The sequence below is a fragment of the Salvelinus fontinalis genome, chromosome 19, assembly GCF_029448725.1.
Source record: "Salvelinus fontinalis isolate EN_2023a chromosome 19, ASM2944872v1, whole genome shotgun sequence".
Classification (NCBI taxonomy): Eukaryota; Metazoa; Chordata; class Actinopteri; order Salmoniformes; family Salmonidae; genus Salvelinus; species Salvelinus fontinalis.
In genome coordinates, this window is record NC_074683.1 from 24875403 (window position 1) to 24896596 (window position 21194).

General features: G+C 42.1%; 1 protein-coding gene across 1 annotated transcript in view; it reads right to left on the minus strand.

The window, feature by feature from the left end:
* The window catches only part of itprid2 (ITPR interacting domain containing 2), a 54155-nt gene that overhangs the window by 21619 nt on the left and 11342 nt on the right, over positions 1 to 21194 (minus strand). Inside the window, exons 2-4 of the mRNA XM_055871129.1 lie at positions 2754 to 3025; positions 2435 to 2477; positions 343 to 392 (exon numbers count right to left, since the gene is read on the minus strand). Coding sequence (XP_055727104.1) covers positions 343 to 392; positions 2435 to 2477; positions 2754 to 2958 — 298 coding nt within the window. The 5' untranslated portion in view covers positions 2959 to 3025. The remainder of the gene's footprint in view (positions 1 to 342; positions 393 to 2434; positions 2478 to 2753; positions 3026 to 21194) is intronic.

Below are 21194 nucleotides of genomic sequence, written 5' to 3' on the forward strand. Positions count from 1 at the left end.
GTTATTCCTTTCAGTTCAGGACACTCACATCATGCCTGGCTCTGTTTCTTACTTCGATTTAGAAGGACAATAAGATGACCTGAGCGACAGAGTTTGAGAAAGCTACCAACTGGTAACTGGTGTGTGGGTGGATGTGTAAAGCAGCTGGTTACAGAACACTCCAAAGTTCACTAGGGCTGCAAGGTGTGGTGAGAAAGTGAGTTGCAGAACACTCCACAAACACCCCCTTGACCCACACACACACCATCTGCACAGATATACTAACACACATTCTCTTTTTCCATTGGAGAGTTACAGTTGTATAGCATATGACTGGTGTTGTAGGAGAAGAGGGAAATTCACCCTTGGACTGAGTGCTGCTCTGCTCATCCAGAGACGCCCCAAGAGGAGTCCTGTGAAGAGACACACACTGTTAGAGACACCAGTGTCTACAACACAGAGACACACACTGTTAGACACCAGTGTCTACAACACAGAGACACACACTGTTAGACACCAGTGTCTACAACACAGAGACACACACTGTTAGACACCAGTGTCTACAACACAGAGACACACACTGTTAGACACCAGTGTCTTAGACACAGAGACACACACTGTTAGACACCAGTGTCTTAGACACAGAGACACACACTGTTAGACACCAGTGTCTTAGACACAGAGACACACTGTTAGAGACACCAGTGTCTACAACACAGAGACACACTGTTAGAGACACCAGTGTCTACAACACAGAGACACACTGTTAGACACACCAGTGTCTACAACACAGAGACACACTGTTAGACACACCAGTGTCTACAACACAGAGACACACTGTTAGACACACCAGTGTCTACAACACAGAGACACACTGTTAGACACCAGTGTCTACAACACAGAGACACACTGTTAGACACCAGTGTCTACAACACAGAGACACACTGTTAGACACCAGTGTCTACAACACAGAGACACACTGTTAGACACCAGTGTCTACAACACAGAGACACACTGTTAGACACCAGTGTCTACAACACAGAGACATATACAAACAATACAACTGTTTCTTATTATTATTAGTCAACTAACCATATACGCATGATCAATATACTATACATCCACAGATACAGTAGTCCTACATCCACAGATACAGTAGTACTAGACAGTGACTGTCATGTTCCCAGTCACAGAACAGTAACAGAGCCTCCAGTCTCCACTGTTAGTGTACAGGAAGGCCTGGATGAAACTAAGTCAAGTCTGGCTGAGCATTGTGAGAAAAAACAGCAAGTCAAACAGAAGGCTCTAGTCTAAGGGCTAAAAATAGCAACGTGGCACAGCATCCCTAACACCACGCCGTGACGCTCCTAGCTCACCTCTTGGTCAACAGATCAAACAACTTCATATGGTCACTGTCCCAGACCTAATCAGCTCTATAGGCTTTCTGCTGTCCTACTGTCCTCTGATGCAACTATACTTCCACACTGACTGAGTCAGACCAAGTCAAGTTGATATGCTTTCTGCTTATGTAACATCAAGGACAATACCAGCGTCGCAATATTTTTTCCATGGCAAAAACGAAAACACGAAGCAGAGCTAACTATTTGGTCCTTTAAAAACCTGCTGTATGTAAAATATTGTGTTCTATATCTATAAATAAATGTGACTCGGTGACAACATGTTGTTTCTAACATTAGGTCTGTTTTCTTAAAGAAATGTTTTTTTAATTACCACGATACTAATGAGTATTACGATGCTGGCATCGCCCCGGCACTAGTAACATCTATGTTAACAGCATGAAACAGCTGTCTGTAGGCCTATACCAGCGCCAGTCATATGACATGAACATTTCATAAAGAGACATTGACATTGTGTAAACGCGCATGATCAACATCATGTGACTTTCTGTTTGCTCTTTCTCTTCATCACTCCGTCTTGCTCACATACATCAGTTTTTGGGGGGATTTTTTACCATCTAGAATTTGACTCAAACAGATTCTAAGATCCATGGTAATGTTTGTTGAATCAACATAAGGCAGTACAGCAAGACCAGACCAGTTGCTAACAACATAGGCCCTGGGCTAACGGAAAAACTTCCCAAAGGCATAGATAGCAGCATAAAGCGCACGGCCTTCACAAAGCAAATATAATGTCTGACAAGGAGAGAGCTGGACCACAACAGCTTCCAGATACAAGGAAACACAATACATGGTTGCTATGCTGCTCTTTCTCTGTCATCATTAAGGGCTTTACCAGGGTCCTGTCTTCTGTGTTCATTAGACATCAAACTGAAGAAAACCAATTGAAACAAAGAGGGGCTACCCTGACTGGTCCAATAAGAAACACACATTTTCGCTTTCTGTTGAACAACGTTTTACAACGTTGTCCAATGTGTGCCCTAATGTCAATTTACATGTCAATGTAGAGGTTTCATTATAACACAACATCACTATACCTGCAGTCCTTGAGCCAGCTTGCAATCTTGTTAGGGAAGCGCCCTGAGAGAAGAAAACATGTACAATTCCTATATAACATCATACTGCCTTGAACTATTCTACAATGTCCATAATCATAACAACACGATTCAAACATCTAAATAAACAGTTTGCTGTTGGAGGATTTCATTCCTTTTTGAGCTAGTTACTAATAGAGCAATACAACCTTAAAGTAGGGTTTAATGTTTAATCATGACTTCCATGCAGATATCTATCAAGCCGTCAAAAACCCAAACCAGAATTAGTCTGCTGCTCCCTCTGTAGCTCTTCCCAACGTACCTGGCTCCTCGGCCGGGGCCGTCGTCTCCATGGTGGGCTCCGGGGACAACATCTCCTCGCTGCAACCCTCCTGATCCTGGGTGTCCTGACTCTCAGAGGGGCCCTGCCAGGAGTCTCTGCTCTGGGCCCAGGCCCTCCTCTTCATGGTTGCTGCCTTCCATGGGTGATCTCTGCTGGGGCTCGCAGAAGTCTCACACTGCTCCATGGTCCTCTCCTGGATCCACGCGTCCTCTTCTCCACAGGCTGGGTTGCTACAGTGAGGGGCAAGTCACCTGCAGTAGAGAGGAGGGAGGCGGTGTCATGAGACTAAATGGAAGCCAAGCCTCCTCTTTAGTAATTTATGACTAGTTTATTACAGAGTTTAGTACGGCTCTCTAAATATGCTAGGTTACATTACACCACACTGGGAGGGGACACACACACACACGGGCGCAGTCACGCCAAGGACACACCATTTCATTCTAGAAGGAAAGCTCTGCAAACCTGGCAAGGCCTGTAATAGACCATCAAACTGCATGATAACCATGTATGCTAACAGAAAAGCCACAGCATGGAATGACAGTAACATTGCGCTGGAAACAAGCAAATGTCCAATAATCCAATAACAAAATTGACTTAGTAAAATAAGTTATTATATAAACAATGAAAAACACGACTACACAATGTTTCTTTCTATAACTTCGATGGCTAAACGAATTAAGAGCAGAACACCAAATTTATAAATGTGATAACCTCTGCAAGAAGCAAGACAACAAAACAATCTGCATGGTACGAGGCACTAATAATACCTGGTGGGGATTCCTCCTCCCTCCAGAACTAGTATCCTAAGAATCCTAAGAATACTTCCAAAGCAGTCTGAAATGTCACTTAAAAGTAGTGCCTTCCCAGCCAGGCAGAGATATGGGACAGAGGGCAGGCAGTAAGAATGGATGAGTACAGAGGAGCTAATGAGAGCTAGAAGTCCAACTGACAACAACTGGAGCAGGAAATGTCTGTTTAGTTAAAAGATTACGAGTTGTTTCCTGTTGTGGATCAGCTCTTTTCTGAAGGGAGGGATAAATGGATAGACCGATGGAGTTCTCACTGGAGTGTAGAAGCCAAACCCCGATGGACAAATGAAGGAGGCTATTATTAGGTTACTTCTATTTCCAGAGTAATCATCTGAAATAAGGAATGTGACTAAACAACACAGACGATCACTCTGCTTTCCAAACAAACCAATGGCAGTGATGGCTAGCTATAGATGTGTGGGAATCTAAAAAGGGGTCAGTACAAAAACACAACAAATAGGCTTGCCTCTTTCAATGAAGTACAGTGAGACATCTTGATGACAGGTGTCGATCAACTTAAAACATGGGGTTTTCTGATGTCAAATACAGTATCTGAGAATGTGTCAACACAACCCAGTCCCATCCTTCTCCTCTCTTGCACAATATTTTTTATTTCAAATCAAATATTATTGGTCACATACACATGGTTAGCAGATTTGAATGCGAGTGTAGCGAAATGCTTGTGCTTCTAGTTCCGACCGTGCAGCAATAGCTAACATGTAATCTAACAATTCACAACTACCTTATACACACACACAAGTGTAAAGGAATGAATAAGAATATGTACATATAAATACAGTTGAAATCGGAAGTTTACATACACTTAGGCTGGTGTCATTAAAACTCATTTTTCAACCACTCCACAAATTTCTTGTTAAAACAGACTATAGGTTTTGGTTATAGTTTCACTTATAATTCACTGTATCACAATTCCAGTGGGTCAGAAGTTTACATACACCAAGTTGACTGTGCCTTTAACTTCTCTTGGGTAGGGAGCAGCATTTGGAATTTTGGATGAAAAGCATGCCCAAATTAAACTGCCAGCTACTCTTCCCCAGAAGATATGCATATTATTAGTAGATTTGGATAGAAAACACTGAGATTTTTAAAACTGTTTGAATCATGTCTGAGCATAACAGAACTTATGTAGCAGGCGAAACCCAGAGGACAAACCATTCAGATTATTATTTTTTTTTTTTTGAGGTCACCCTGTTTTCAATGAGTTTTCATTGGGAATCCAGATTTTTAAGGGACTTGCTTGCAGTTCCTACCGCTTCCACTGGATGTCACCAGTCTTTAGAAATTGGTTGAGGATATTCCTGTGTGTAATGAAGAAGTACGGCCATCTTGAAAAAGTGTCACTTCATGTGTACTGTTTGATAGAGGCGCAAGACCAGAAAGCATGCTAGAGTTTGTTTTCTTCCTGTATTGAATACAGATCAACCCTTCTATTTTATCGATTATTTACTTTAAAAAATACCTAAAGTTGTATTACAAAAGTAGTTTGAAATGTTTTGGCAAAGTTTACAGGTAACTTTTGAGATATTTTGTCTTCACGTTGCGCAAGTTGGAACCAATGTTTTTCTGGATCAAACGCGCCAAATAAATTGACATTTTGGATAAATATCGACGGAGATAATCAAACAAAAAGGAACATTTGTGATGTTTATGGTACATATTGGAGTTCCAACAGAAGCTTGTCAAAGGTAAGGCATGAATTATATTTTTATTTCTGCGCCCCTGCGCCTGAAGGGTTGAAATGTTCTCTCTTTTGTTTACTATGGTGCTATGCTCAGATAACAGCTTTCGCCGTAAAGCATATTTGAATTCTGACATGTTGGCTAGATTCACAACACGTGTAGCTTTAATTTGGTATCTTTCATGTTATGATTTAATGAAAGGTAGATTTTCATAGTAATTAATTAAAATTTGGCGCGCTGCATTTTCTCTGGCTTTTGGCCAAGTGAGACAGTAGCGTCCCGCCTAAACTCAGATTTTTGGATATAAATATGAACTTTACCGAACAAAACATACATGTATTGTGTAACATGAAGTCCTATGAGTGTCATCTGATGAAGATCAAAGGTTAGTGATTAATTTTAACTCTATTTCTGCTTTTTGTTACTTCTCTTTGGCTGGAAAAATGGCTGGGTATTTCTGTGGCTATGTACTGACCTAACATAATCGCAAGGTGTGCTTTCGCCGTAAATCCATTTTGAAATCAGACACTTTGGTTGGATTAACGAGAGGTTTATCTTTAACGTGGTGTATAATGCTTGTATGTTTGAGGAATTTTAATTATGAGATGTTGTTTTGAATTTGGCACCCTGCAATTTCACTGGCTGTTGGTTAGGTGGGACGCTACCGTCCCACATACCCTAGAGAAGTTAAACAGCTCGGGAAATTCCAGAAAATGATGTCACAGCTTTAGAAGCTTCTGATAGGCTAATTGACATCATTTGAGTCAATTGAAAGTGTACCTGTATTTCAAGGACTACCTTCAAGCGCAGTACCTCTTTGCTTGACATCATGGGAAAATCAAATGAAATCAGCCAAGAACTCAGAGAAAAGAAAATGTAGACCTGCACAAGTCTGGTTCATCCTTGGAAGCAATTTCCAAATGCCTGAAGGTACCACGTTCATCTGTACAAACAATAGTACACTAGTATAAACACCATTGGACCCCGCAGCCGTCATACCGCTCAGGAAGGAGACACGTTCTGTCTCCTAGAGATGAATGTACTTTGGTACGAAAAGTACAAATCAATCCCAGAACAACAGCAAAGGACCTTGAAGATGCTGGAGGAAACCGGTACAAAAGTATCTAGATCCACAGTAAAAACGAGTCCTATATCGACATAACCTGAAAGGCTCCTTAGCAAGGAAGAAGCCACTGCTCCAAAACCGCCATAACAAGCCAGACTGCGGTTTGCAACTGCACATGGGGACAAAGATCATACTTTTTGGAGAAATGTCCTCTGGTCTGATACAAAAATAGAACTGTTTGGCCATAATGACCATCGTTATGTTTGGAGGGAAAAGGGGGATGCTTGCAAGCCGAAGAACACCATCCCAACCGTGAAGCACGGGGATGGCAGCATCATGTTGTAGGGGTGCTTTGCTGAAGGAGGGACTGGTGCACTTCACAAAATAGATGGCATCATGAGGAAAGGAAATTGTGTGGATATATTGAAGCAACATCTTAAGACATCAGTCAGGAAGTTAAAGCATGGTCGCAAATGGGTCTTCCTAATGGACAATCTCCCAAAGCATACTTCCAAACTTGTGGGAAACTGGCTTAAGAACATCAAAGTCAAGGTTTTGGAGTGCATCACAAAGCCCTGAACTCAATCATATAGAAAATGTGTGGGCAGAACTGAAAAGGCGTGTGCGAGCAAGGAGGCCTTATAAACATGACTCAGTTACTCCAGCTCTGTCAGGAGGAATGGTCCAAAATTCACCCAACTTAATGTGGGAAGCTTGTGGAAGGCTCCCTGAAACGTTTGACCCAAGTTTAACAATATAAATGCAATGCTACCAAATACCTATTGAGAGTATGTAAACTTCTGACCCACTGGGAATGTGATGAAAGATATAAAAGCTTAAATAAATCACTGTCTACTATAATTCTGACAATTCATTCTTAAAATAAAGTGGTGATCCTAACTGACCTAAGACAGGGAATTTTTACTAAGATTAAATGTCAGGAATTGTGAAAAACTCAGTTTAAATGTATTTGGTTAAGGTGTATGTAAACTTCTGACTTCAACTGTACATATGAGATGAGTAATGTAGGGTATGTAAACATTATATAAAGTGGCATTTTTAAAAATTGACTAGTGATACATTTATTACATTCAATTTTTTAATATTAAAGTGGCTAGAGATTTGAGTCAGTATGTTGGCAGCAGCCACTCAATGTTAGTGATGGTGAACGTTATGTTAGTGAACAGTCTGATGGCCTTGATAGAAGCTGTTTTTCAGTCTCTCGGTCCCAGCTTTGATGCACCTGTACTGACCTCGCCTTCTGGATGATAGCGGGGTGAACAGGCAGTGGCTCGGGGGGTTGTTGTCCTTGATGATCTTTTGGGCCTTCCTGTGACATTGGGTGCTGTAGGTGTCCTGGAGGGCAGGTAGTTTGCCCCCGGTGATGCGTTTGTCAGACCTCACTACCCTCTGGAGAGCCTTACGGTTGTGGGCGGAGCAGTTGCCATACCAGGCAGTGATACAGCCCGACAGGATGTTCTCGGTTGTGCATCTAAAAATGTTTGAGTGTTTTCAGTGACAAGTCAAATTTCTTCAGCCTGCAGAGGTTGAAGAGGCGCTGTTGCGCCTTCTTCACCACACTGTCTGTGTGGGTGGACCATTTCAGTTTGTTCGTGATGTGTTCGCCGAGGAACTTCAAACAAACTTTCCACCTTCTCCGCTACTGTCCTGTCGATGTGGATAGGGGGGTGCTCCCTCTGCTGTTTCCTGAAGTCCACAATCATCTCCTTTGTTTTGTTGACGTTGAGTGTGAGGTTATTTTCCTGACGCTACACTCAGACGGCCCTCACCTCCTCCCTGTAGGCCGTCTCGTTGTTGTTGGTAATCAAGCCTACCACTGTTGTGTCGTCTGCAAACTTGATGATTGAGTTGAAGATGTGCATGGCCACGCAGTCATGGGTGAACAGGGAGTACAGGAGAGGGGTGAGGGGTGAGAACGCACCCTCTAGCACAATATTTTTTATTTCACCTAAATTTAACTAGGCAAGTCAGTTAAGAACCAATTCTTATTTACAATGACGGCCTACCAAAAGCCAAAAGGCCTCCTGCGGGGACGGGGGCTGGGATTTAAAAAATATATAAATATAGGGCAAAACACATCAAGACAAGACTACATAAAGAGAGACGTAAGACAACATAGCAAGGCAGCAACACATCACAACAGAGCATGATAGCAACACAACATGGTAGCAGCACAAAACATGGTACAAACATTATTGGGCACAGACAACAGCACAAAGAGCAAGAAGGTGTAGACAGCAATACATCTCGCAAAGCAGCCAATACTGTCAGTTAGTGTCCATGATTGAGTCCTTGAATGAAGAGATTAAGATAAAACTGTCCAGTTTGAGTGTTTGTTGCAGCTCTTTCCAATCGCTAGCTGCAGTGAACTGAAAAGACGAGTGACCAGGGAGGTGTGTGCTTTGAGGACCTTTAACATAATATGACTGGCAGAACGGGTGTTATATGTGGAGAATGAGGGCTGAAGTAGGTCTCTCAGATAGGGGGAGTGAGGCCTAAGAGGGCTTTATAAATAAGCATCAACCAGTGGGTCTTGCGACAGGTATACAGAGATGACCAGTTTACAGAGGAGTATAGAGTGCAGTGATGTGTCCAAAAAGGAGCATTGGTGGTAAATCTGATGGCCCAATGGTAAAGAACATCTAGCCGCTGAGAGCACCCTTACCTTCCGATCTATAAATTATTTCTCAGTAATCTAGCATGGGTAGGATGGTAATCTGAATCAGGGTTAGTTTGGCAGCTGGGGTGAAAGAGGAGCGATTACAATAGAGGAAACCAAGTCTAGATTTAACCTTAGCTTTGATATGTGCTGAGAGCAGGATAGTGTACCGTCTAGCCGTACTCCCAAGTACTTGTATGAGGTGACTACCTCAAGCTTTAAACCCTCAGGAGGTAGTAATCACACCTGTGGAGAGAGGGGCATTCTTCTTACCAAACCACATGACCTTTGTTTTGAAGGTGTTCAGAACAAGGGTAGAGAAAGATTGTTGTACAATAAGAAAGCTTTGTTGTAGACCATTTAACATACAATCTGGGGAGGGGCCAGCTGAGTATAAGACTGTATTATCTGCATATAAATGGATGAGAGCCTCCTACTGCCTAAGCTATGTTGTTGATGTAGATTGAGAAGAGCGTGGGGCCTAGGATTGAGCCTTGGGGTACTCACTTGGTGACAGGCAGCGGCTGAGACAGATTTTCTGACTTTATACACCCCTCAGAGACACCAATACTCCAAGTTTTTCCAACACGTTTGATAAACAGGGCAAAATAGAACAGCTAGGATCAGCTTGATCCCCTTTAACTTCTTATGGCTGCAATCCCGGTAACGAGGTCGATATGACAACAGCCAGTGAAAGTTCAAACAACAGAAATCTCAGTTAAAATTCCTCAAACATATATGTGTTTTATACCATTTTAAAAGGTAATCTTGTTGTTAATCCCACCAAAGTGTCCTATTTCAAATAGGCTTTTCAGCAAAAGCACCACAAACGATTGTTAGGTCACCACCAACTCAAAGAAAGATTCTGCCATTTTTCCAGCCAAAGAGAGGAGTCACAAATAGCACAAAGAGATAAATTCATCACTAACCTTTGATGATCTTCATCAGATGACACTCATAGGACTTCATATTACACAATAGATATATGTCTTGTTCGATTAAGTTCATATTGATATCCAAAAACCTCCGTTTACATTAGCGCCATGTTCAGAAATGCCTCCAAAATATCCAGAGAGAGCCACGTCAAATAACAGAAATACTCATCATAAACTTTGATGAAAGATACATGTTTTACATAGAATTAAAGATACACTTGTTCTTAATGCAACCGCTGTGTCAGATTTAAAAAATCTTTACGGCAAAACACAATATTCAATCATCTGAAAACAGCATTCAGCCACAAAAGCAAGCCATACAGTTACCCGCCCAAATTGTGCAGTCAACAAAACTCATAAAAAGCATTATAAATCTTCACTTACCTTTGCTGATCATCGTCGAAATGCACTCCCAGGACTCCCACAAGAAATGTTAGTTTTTTTCGGTAATGTCCATCATTTATGTCCAAATTAGAGGTCGACCGTTTATGAATTTTCAACGCCGATACCGATTATAGGAGGACAAAAAAGGCCGATACCGATTAATCGGCTGATTTATAAAAAATATATATATATATATATATATATCACACACACACATTTTTGTAATAATGACAATTGCAACAATACTGAATGAACACTTTTATTTTAACTTAATATGATACATAAATACACACACACACAGCTCTGAAGTGACAATGATACTGAAGAGTCTGCTTAGGAGACAAATACTCTCAACTGTTTGAATAAAAATAGAGTTTAAGTTACCTGTGATGAATGTTGAAAACAAAAACTGTAATTTCTATATGCAAGAAATCCTATTTTAATAATGGGCATGGTAAGAATTGACGACCAAATTGCGAGTCATAATTCCCATGACACCTTCTAGCAAAATCTGAAGTGGTTCCTTCATTTATTCCATAGGATATTTTTAGATTCACTTAAAATAAGGTCTGTGTTTCGTGTAGGCTTACACCACCGTGTCAATTTTATAACTGTGTAGATATCCATAGGACAAGGTAACTCTGATCAATATTGGATAAATGTAAGCGAAGATCATTTTTTTTGTAGAATGGATTATGAAAATATATTGACAAACGTTACCAAGATTGGATCCCCCGAGCCGACAAGGTTAAAAATCTGTTCCTAGGCCGTCATTGAAAATAAGAATGTGTTCTTAACTGACTTGCCTAGTTAAATAAAGGTCAATTTTTTAAATATATATTTATATATAATAAATAAATACATTTGGCTAATCAGCGCCCAAAAATACCGATTTCCGATTGTTATGAAAACTTGAAATCGGCCATTCCGATTAAATCGGTCGACCTCTAGTCCAAATAGCTATTTTTGTCGCGTGTTTGGTATACAAATCCAACGTCAGGAAAGCACGTTCACTAAAACCTGACGAAATGTCCAAAAGTTCCGTAAATGTCCGTAGATACATGTCAAACGATGTATTGAATCAATCTTTAGAATGTTGTTAACCTGTCTGGCACCGGGGTTCCGCTAGCGGAACTCCTCCCACATTCCACTGAAAAGGCAGAGCGCGAAATTCAAAAGATAATTTTTAGAAATATTTAACTTTCACACATTAACAAGTCCAATACAGCAAATGAAAGATACATCTTGTGAATCCAGTCAACATGTCCAATTTTTTAAATGTTTTACAGCGAAAACACCACATATATTTATGTTAGCTCACCACCAAATACAAAAAAGGACAGACATTTTTCACAGCACAGGTAGCATGCACAAAGCCAACCTAAATAACCAAGAACCAACTTCATCAGATGACAGTCTTATAACATGTTATACAATAAATCTATGTTTTGTTCGAAAAATGTGCATATTTGAGGTATAAATCAGTTTTACATTGCAGCTACCATCACAGCTACCGTCAGAAATAGCACCGAAGCATCCTGAGTAATTACAGACACCAACGTCAAATACCTAAATACTCATCATAAAACATTTCTGAAAAATCGATGGTGTACAGCAAATTAAAGACAAATATCTTGTGAATCCAGCCAATATTTCCGATTTTTTAAGTGTTTTACAGCAAAAACACAATATAGCATTATATTAGCTGACTACAATAGCCTACCACACTACCGCATTCATTCATCAAGGCACGTTAGCGATAGCAATAGGCACGTTAGCGATAACGAATAAACCAGCAAAAGATATTAATTTTCACTAACCTTCAACAGATGACATTCCTATAACATCAGGTTATACATACACTTATGTTTTGTTTGAAAATGTGCATATTTAGAGCTGAAATCAGTGGTTATACATTGTGCTAAGGTAGCATCTTTTCCCCAGAATGTGCGGATATTTTTATGACACTCAACTATTCATTTTATTTTTATTTTTTATTTTTAAATACATTTTATCCCCTTTTCTCCCCAATTTTCGTGGTATCCAATCGCTAGTAATTACTATCTTGTCTCATCGCTACAACTCCCGTACGGGCTCGGGAGAGACGAAGGTCGAAAGCCAATGCGTCCTCCGAAGCACAACCAAACCAAGCCGCACTGCTTCTTTAACACAGCGTGCCTCCAACCCGGAAGCCAGCCGGAAGCCAATGTGTCGGAGGAAACACCGTGCACCTGGCCCCCTTGGTTAGCGCGCACTGCGCCCGGCCCGCCACAGGAGTCGCTGGAGCGCGATGAGACAAGGATATCCCTACCGACCAAACCCTCCCTAACCCGGACGACGCTAGCCCAATTGTCCATCGCCCCACGGACCTCCCGGTCGCGGCCGGCTGCGACAGAGCCTGGGCGCGAACCCAGAGACTCTGGTGGCGCAGTTAGCACTGCGATGCAGTGCCCTAGACCACTGCGCCACCCGGGAGGCTAAAGACTCAACTATTCTGACAAAATAACTATTCATAAACGTTACTAGAAAATACATGTTGTATAGGAAATGATAGATACACTAGTTCTTAATGCAATCGCCGTGTTAGAATTCTAAAAATAACTTCATTACGACATCCAGCTTAGTTATAGCGAGAGAGTACCCAAAATCTGGGCGCAAACGACTATTTCACATGTTCGACAGATATATGAAATAGCATCATAAAATGGGTTCTACTTTTGACGATCTTCCATCAGAATGTTGTACAAGGGGTCCTTTGTCGGGAACAATCGTTGTTTGGATTTAGAATGTCCTCTTCTCCAGTCAATTAGCACAGAAAGCTAGAAAAGTAGCGCGAAGCTCTCCTTCCTGAACAAAGGCACACAACGCAACACGCCTAACGTCCCGAATAAATTTCAATAATCTAATAAAACTATATTGAAAAAACATACTTTACGATGATATTGTCACATGTATAAAATCAAAGCCGGAGATATTAGTCGTCTATAACGACAGCTTTTCAGAAGGAAAAACCAGGTCCCTTCACGCGCTCTCCAGAAAACAGGAAACTGGTGACACGTCATACAAAGAGCTTTTATTCGACCCCAGATCAAGTTATACACTCCATTTCTTCTCTCACTGCCTGTCGACATCTAGTGGAAGACGTATGAAGTGCATGTATACTAATAAATATCAAGGACATTTATAGGCAGGGCCTAGAACAGAGCATCTATTTCAGATTTTCCACTTCCTGTCAGGAAGTTTACAGCAAAATGAGTTCTGTTTTACTCACAGATATAATTCAAACGGTTTTAGAAACTAGAGTGTTTTCTATCCAATAGTAATAATAATATGCATATTGTACGAGCAAGAATTGAGTACGAGGCTGTTTAAATTGGGCACGATTTTCCCCCAAAGTGAAAACAGCGCCCTCTGTCCTCAACAGGTTAACATACATCTTGAATAACGTCCCAACCGGAGAATTACATTGACTTCAGATGAGCGATGGAACGGAGCTCCCTCTTATGTGAAGGCGCATGGTGAAAGAATGGTCACCTCATGGCAGTGGTGAATCATTCCTGTCTCCTTCGGCACCCCTTCACAATAGAGACATCAGACAAAGTTCTACAGACTGTTGACATCTAGTGGAAGCCATAGGAAGTGAAAACTCATCCATATCTCACTGTAATTTCAATGGGAGCTTGGTTGAAAATCTACCAGCCTCAGAATTTCCACTTCCTGTTTGGATTTTTTTTCTCAGGTTTTTGCCTGCCACATGAGTTCTGTTATACTCAGACATAATTCAAACAGAAAACACTCTGAAGTTTCTAAAACTATCAAATACTAATAATAATATGCATATATTAGCAACTATCACTGAGGAGCAGGCCGTTTACTATGGGCACCTCTGTGCACCTTTCATCCAAGCTACTCAATACTGCCACTGCAGCCATAAGAAGTTAATTAAAGGATTTACCATAGCTGCCATCCAAGCAATGGGAACCTCCCCAGAAAGGAGAGACAGGTTAAAAAGGTCAGAGATAGGCTTGGCGATGATAGGGGCAACAACCTTAAAGAAGAAACGGTCTAAACCATCTGACGCAGATTGTTTTTTTTGACGTCAAGTTTCAGGAGCTCCTTTAGCACCTCGGACTCAGTGACTGCCTGCGGGGAGAAACTTTGTAGCGGGGCAGGGAAAAAGAGGGAGAAGTATCGGGGATCGTCGCATTAGAAGGGGTGGGAGATGAGGAAATATTGGACGGGCAAGGAGGCATGGCTGAGTCGAATAGGAATCCCGACTTAATGAAGTGGTGATTAAAGAGCAAAGCAATGTGCTTCTTGTCAGTAACAACCACATCATCAACATAAAGGGACATGGGCAGCTGTGAAGAGGTTTTATTCGCCAGGTTTTTAACCGTTTTCCAGAACTTCTTGGGGTTAGACCCACAGAGAGAGAACTGCTCCTTGAAGTAACTAACTTTGGCCTTCCGGATAGCTTTAGTGCACTTGTTTCTCATTTGCCTGAACTAGAGCCAGTCAGCCTGAGTATGTGTGTGCTGAGCCTTTCGCCAAATGCAATTCTTGAGGTGGCGTAACTGTGCAAGATCACGGTCGAATCAGGGGCTGAACCGGTTTTTAATTATCTTTTTCTTTATGGGGGCGTGTTTGTTAACAATATCACTGAAAATATCAAAAAAGAAGGGCCAAGCGTCTTCGACAGAGGGGATCAAGCTGATTCTATACCATTTTACAGAGGCCAGTTCATGAAGGAATGCTTGCTCATTCAAGGTTTTTTAGCAGACTATCTATGACAAATCAGGACAGGTCGTTTCACTGAGCAGCCATTACGAACACAGGCTGTAAAACAGTGATCACTAAGGTCATTACAGAAAACACCAGACTGATACCTATCAGGATTATTTGTGAAGATAACATCAAGAAGAGTATCCTTTTCTGGGTGTTTGCAGTCATACCTTGTGGGATTGGTAATAATCTGATAAAGATTTAGGAAGTCCCATTGCTAAAGGACTTGTTCAGGTGGTTTAAACATGTCCCAGTTTAAGTCACCTAGCAGGACCAATTCAGACTTAGTGTAAGGTGCCAGGAGAGAGCTTAGGGCAGGTAGGGTACAGGCCGGTGCTGATGGAGGACGATAGCACCCAGCAACAGTCAACAAAGAGCTATTTGAAAGTTTAATACTTAAAACCAGCAAATCAAATTGTTTGGGGACAGACTTGGTGGAGACAACCAAGCACTGAAGGTGATCCTTGGTAAAGATTGCCACTCCCCCACCTTTGGAAGATCTGCCTTGTCGACAAGGTTATAACCAGAAAGGTTAACATCAGTATTCAAAACACTCTTCCTTAACCATGTCTCAGTAATGACCAACACATCTGGATTGGAGCTGTGAACCCACACTTTAAAATTGATCAATTTTAGGTAATAAGCTTCTAGTGTTAACGTACAGAAAACCCAGGCATTTACGAGAGCAGAAATCAGTAAAGCAGATATCAGAGCACAAGTCAGAAAAGGGCTAGCAACAGTAGGTGGGCCAGAGTGTACATGCACATTTCCAGATAACATCAACAGTAATACAATCGAGGCACGCCATAAGACAGGGAGAGCTCTGCAGTGATAATTTATGACATCTGAATGCGCATCAGATCACAACAAGATCATATTGTACAGCAATTTCATCAGGTAACATGAATACAAAGCCGGCAAAGGTTGTTAGAATAGGATGGGAGGACAAAGTCAGCGTAACCAATAGACTGTCAGAGTCGAGTGTGGGAACAAACAGTCTGTCCCACGGTTGGGTAAAGAAAATTCATAGTCAACAAAGCATGCAGGAGACGTGAGGCAAATAGCAAAATAGCAAAATTCACAATACAATTTTTAAATATATAACGACTTGGGGCTAGCCATTGTAAGTTCAGAGTCACTCGCCCCAACAGTGCCTGTGTGCTGGGGGCGAGCGAAAGCTCGGGAGGGAGGGGGGGGGTAGAGACAACCACGGCAGATGGTGAACAGCTTGCCAGGTGGAGTCCAAGCAGCAGTGCAGCAGGCAACGGGAGTAGGTGTCACATCCACTTGGGAGAAGCTTTTACTTCTGGAGGAAGTATCTCCCCATGTTAGTCAATGTTCCCAAGCAAAACATCCCAATCAATCATATCACATTCTTCCAAGGCTTGACACTGAATCCATAATAGTGAAGTTCTAGACATAGCCTTCAACATTGGTTGGCGACTTGGCAGTATACGGGAGGCAGTTAGCCGAGTGGTTAAAAGCGTTGGGCAAGTAAACAAAAGGTTGCTGGTTAAAATCCCTGAGCAGACTGAAAAATCTGTCGATGTGTCCTTGAGCAAGGCACCGAAAAGACTAAAATGTAATGATATGCAAAGTGACAGTTTCCAGTCCATCTTTGAAATGGAGGGAATGGGATGTTCTTCAGCTGTAAACACAACCCCACAGCCTTCCTCTCTCCACTCCATTTTAGACCTGTGGAAAAACATCCACTTTACTAAACAATCATGTCTGTACAAGGCTACATACTCTGCTTTAAATGGGTACAGGCTGGGGGAGACGGATTGGGGAAGCTCCCCTTTATCTAAATAACTGCCTCCCAACTCAGTGAGGGCAAAGGCCTACTCCTTCCACTGCCTATGAGAGATTGAGAGAGATATGGGAGAGAGGGAGGAGAGACTCTGCAACAGACAGATCAGTCAGCCCAACTGTGTGCTGCACATGACAAAGCCGTCTTCCCTCAACTCTTCCACCTCTCATCATTTATTTTTCTTAGGGTATTCTCTTCAGTGGGACAGGAAGAATAGGTGTGTGTGTAAGAGAATGAGAGAATGAGAGAGCGAGATGGATTGGTCACCACTGTCTGTCAGTGCCATGACTGATGTGCTTCTCCTCTGGCTTGCTACACTACTCGACAACAGTACAGCTGTGGATGTCATAAGGCCTACCTTGCTACGTTCTGTTCTGAACAAATCAGTTCTGTTCTACACACGGACAATCAGTTAGAGAACCCAGGCTAGCAGCATTCATTCATTCATTGTGCTTCCTGAAGACAGATCCTGATTTTTGGCCTAAGAGACAGTGCCTACATCCCAAATGGCACCTTATTCCCTATATAGTGCACCTATTATGACCATGGCCCTATAGTGTACTATATAGGGAACAGGGGGCCATTTGGTACGTACCCTGAGACACAGAGGAAGTAATCTAGCAGCTTAAATCATCTCTGAGCCCAAATATACACAGATGCAGAGTCTCATATGCAGATAAGATGTTGGATAAACAAGTGTGAGAAAGAAGGAAAGAGGCCAAGACGGATTAGTGTAGTGAGGGGTCGCTTTATTATAGCAACTGTGTTGATAATCACTCTTTGCACTTATAGGCCTATCCACCGGATCAGACACCCAAACTGACTAACAACGCCTTGGATAACCCTCAAATGGCACCCTATTCCCTACATTGTGCACTACTTTGGACCAGAGCTCCATGGGTAATGCATAATATAGGGAATAGTGTGCCATTTGGGACACACCCCTTGCCTGGAGCAAAGATACTAGCTATTTCGTATCAGGGTGTGCTAGGCCAGGCCGTTTGAAACTGTCATCTCCAGTCCTTACCTCCTTATAAATATTTTTAAAGTGCTGACACTGCAGAACAATAGTGGATTGCTGTACAGAGTACAGACTTTCCCTGTCTGAAAGGCAGACAAACCAAGCACAGCACAGAGAGACTAGAAGGGAAACGTTAGCTTAGCAACAATGACCATGGTAAACACCTGGGCTGGAGCTGAAAGTCAAGGACATAGAGAACAGAACAGCTGGAGTTCAGTGGGAGTGTGCTACAAAAGTGTGTGTATGTATGTATCCTACAGCACGTCTCTGCTGGCCCAGCTTGGTCAGAATAAACACTACTCTGCTGCTGGTCCAGCTTGGTCAGAATAAACACTACTCTGCTGCTGGTCCAGCTTGGTCAGAATAAACACTACTCTGCTGCTGGTCCAGCTTGGTCAGAATAAACACTACTCTGCTGCTGGTCCAGCTTGGTCAGAATAAACACTACTCTGCTGCTGGTCCAGCTTGGTCAGAATAAACACTACTCTGCTGCTGGTCCAGCTTGGTCAGAATAAACACTACTCTGCTGCTGGTCCAGCTTGGTCAGAATAAACACTACTCTGCTGCTGGTCCAGCTTGGTCAGAATAAACACTACTCTGCTGCTGGCCCAGCTTGGTCAGAATAAACACTACTCTGCTGCTGGTCCAGCTTGGTCAGAATAAACACTACTCTGCTGCTATCTCGCCTATTAACATCAAACCCCCTCAAGACCAAACATGTTGTAAAGAGGATATCTATATTTAGGTCCCAGTTTGCACCCCCTACACACATCAGCCCCTCTACCCCCTGACCCCTTTCAACAGAACTAAGGATGTCTCAGTTCCCACATCATGGGCCAAATGTGACCCATCATCCATCCACCCATCGTGATGTGACAGCCCCCACGTCCCAAACACCCAAGCTGCTGAACAGCAACAAAGTTAGACAAAGACACCGCACTGTTGGATACAGACACACACAGACAGACCAGGGTTGTGTCCAGTAGGCACAAAAGGAAATGCGCCGAAACTGAGTGAAGCGGCGAGGTCTTAACTGAATATAGGCGGCAGGTAGCCAGGTGGTTAGAGCGTTGGACAAGTAACTGAAAGGTCGTTGGTTCGAATACCCAAGCTGACAATGTGAAAAATCTGTATTGTGTCTTTGAGCAAGGCAATCAACCCTAATATGCTCCAGGAGCGAGGTACAGCTGACCAAAAACACATTTCACTGCATCTTTCCAATGTATTAGAATAAAAACATTTATGAACTTGTCCATTAAGAAACATTTGTTTAACTGTTCCATTGCAAAATGTTTTGCTACGGTGAACCATAATGAACACGATCCAAGCATCAACTCCCAAGTCCCGACAAAACAAAGCACTTGTTAGTAAGAACTCCACTTAGCCAACAAGTAGGTTAACATGTAAACAGTTAAGTCCTCATAGGAGCAAAGATCCTGAAAGAACATCCAGAGATTAACGGACAACTCAGGAGTGTAGGCCTACAAGTTATTTAATCATGCTTCCAACCCCTTGGGTTGTGTGTGTATGTCTCTGGGGTGGGGTGGGGGGTTAACTTTAAAGCAAGAAGACAAATTGTGTTTTATCGGCAAATAAAAATTCTCTGTCTAGTTTCTCAAGGATCTTGCCTCTAGGGACAAACTACTATGCTGTTTTTCTTCTTTCCCATCTATCGGTTATGTATGACCTTTTAAAACAAACAATTTCACAGCAGCACTACTATGATGTTTTCTTAAGCAGAGTTCAAATGGCTGGTCAAAATGGGTCAACCACAGTATCGAATCTTACTACAGCTCTATCTTACGAAATAAATTGATCTAAATGAGAATGACCTAAAAATAAAGGTTACATGATAAGGAACATAGGCTACTTCTTCTGGAAAAATAGGCCTGCTATATCTGTGCAAACAATGGCATTTCGTTATGCCAAACTTCTTTCATCAAGTTCATCACATTCTGTGGTCAATTATGACGCAGTCTGCATCCCAAATGACACTTTATTCCCCACACAGTGAACTACTTTTGACCAGAGCCCTATGGACCCTGGTCAAAAGTAGTGCACTATATGGAGAGAATCGGTTCTGAGCCGCACCTGCTTTGTCTAGAACGGTAACAGAATACCTCGGCCTCCAGCCGCCTTACTGCTTCGTCACACGCACACAGCCTCCTGACCTTTTCTTCTGATAAAAGCGTCTAGCTAGCTACCAACTTGGGCAGTTGGCTACCACTGCAGCACACTGACTGACACAAATACCCTCCATTCTCTATTGTGATATTGTTTCAGAGAGCAGGGTAGCGCAGGGCGTCGACCTGATTCAGTGGAGGGCTGAGGTGGGTCACCTTCCTGTGGCCTTTCTCTTTGTTCTCCAAGGAGTCTAGGGAACCAGCCCCAAGACCATTTGAAACCAACAGGCACTAAGGACTGGAGATATAGAGCTAAACTACCAACTCAATAACATGACAGGGATGGGGTGTGTCTCTGGGTAGCCTGTGACGTAGGCCAAAAAATTTAAAATTACCCAACGCTCAAAGATGACCAGCTGTTGCTGTCACTGTTCCTTGTTTGGAAATCACACAGACACTGGAATCAGAGACAAATGAAAGGGAAATGTAATTTGTCTACCCTTATTCACTTAATTTGAAGTTGTGGAGGATTATATTTACAGTGCCATCATCAGCACCATCATTGCAACTTGTGTAAAATGCACATTAAATCGTAATAAAACGTGGATGCAAGTACTGAAGAATCCAATACTTACATGCCCTTTGAGGTCATAAAAGGTCTAATGAATAAAATAGGGATGGGCAATATAGGCCAAATATATCACGGTATTTAAAATAATAATAGGATGGTATGACAGTATTTTGTTTTTTTAATAATAAAATATAAAAAATTTGCTGAGTAGTGCGTGACCCAAGGGTGGCAACAAATACATTTTGTGATTTCAATAGGTCTTTCTCCATTCTGATTGTTTTATACTCTTCAAATAAAAACTTAACCCCCCCCCCCCCCCCCAAAGAAATCTGCATTTTCAGCTACTTCCTGCACTGAGATCATTTCCACACTGCTGCGTAGGGTTGCGCCATAAGGCCAAACAACCTAGGCCTTATTTTTAACAAAATGTTGCAATTGCGATTTGACTTGTGATTTAGAGCCAAAACATTTGGGTGAACTGTTGGAATCATGGAAATATAATAATTATTCAAATACTATAGCTAGAATATAATAGTGGG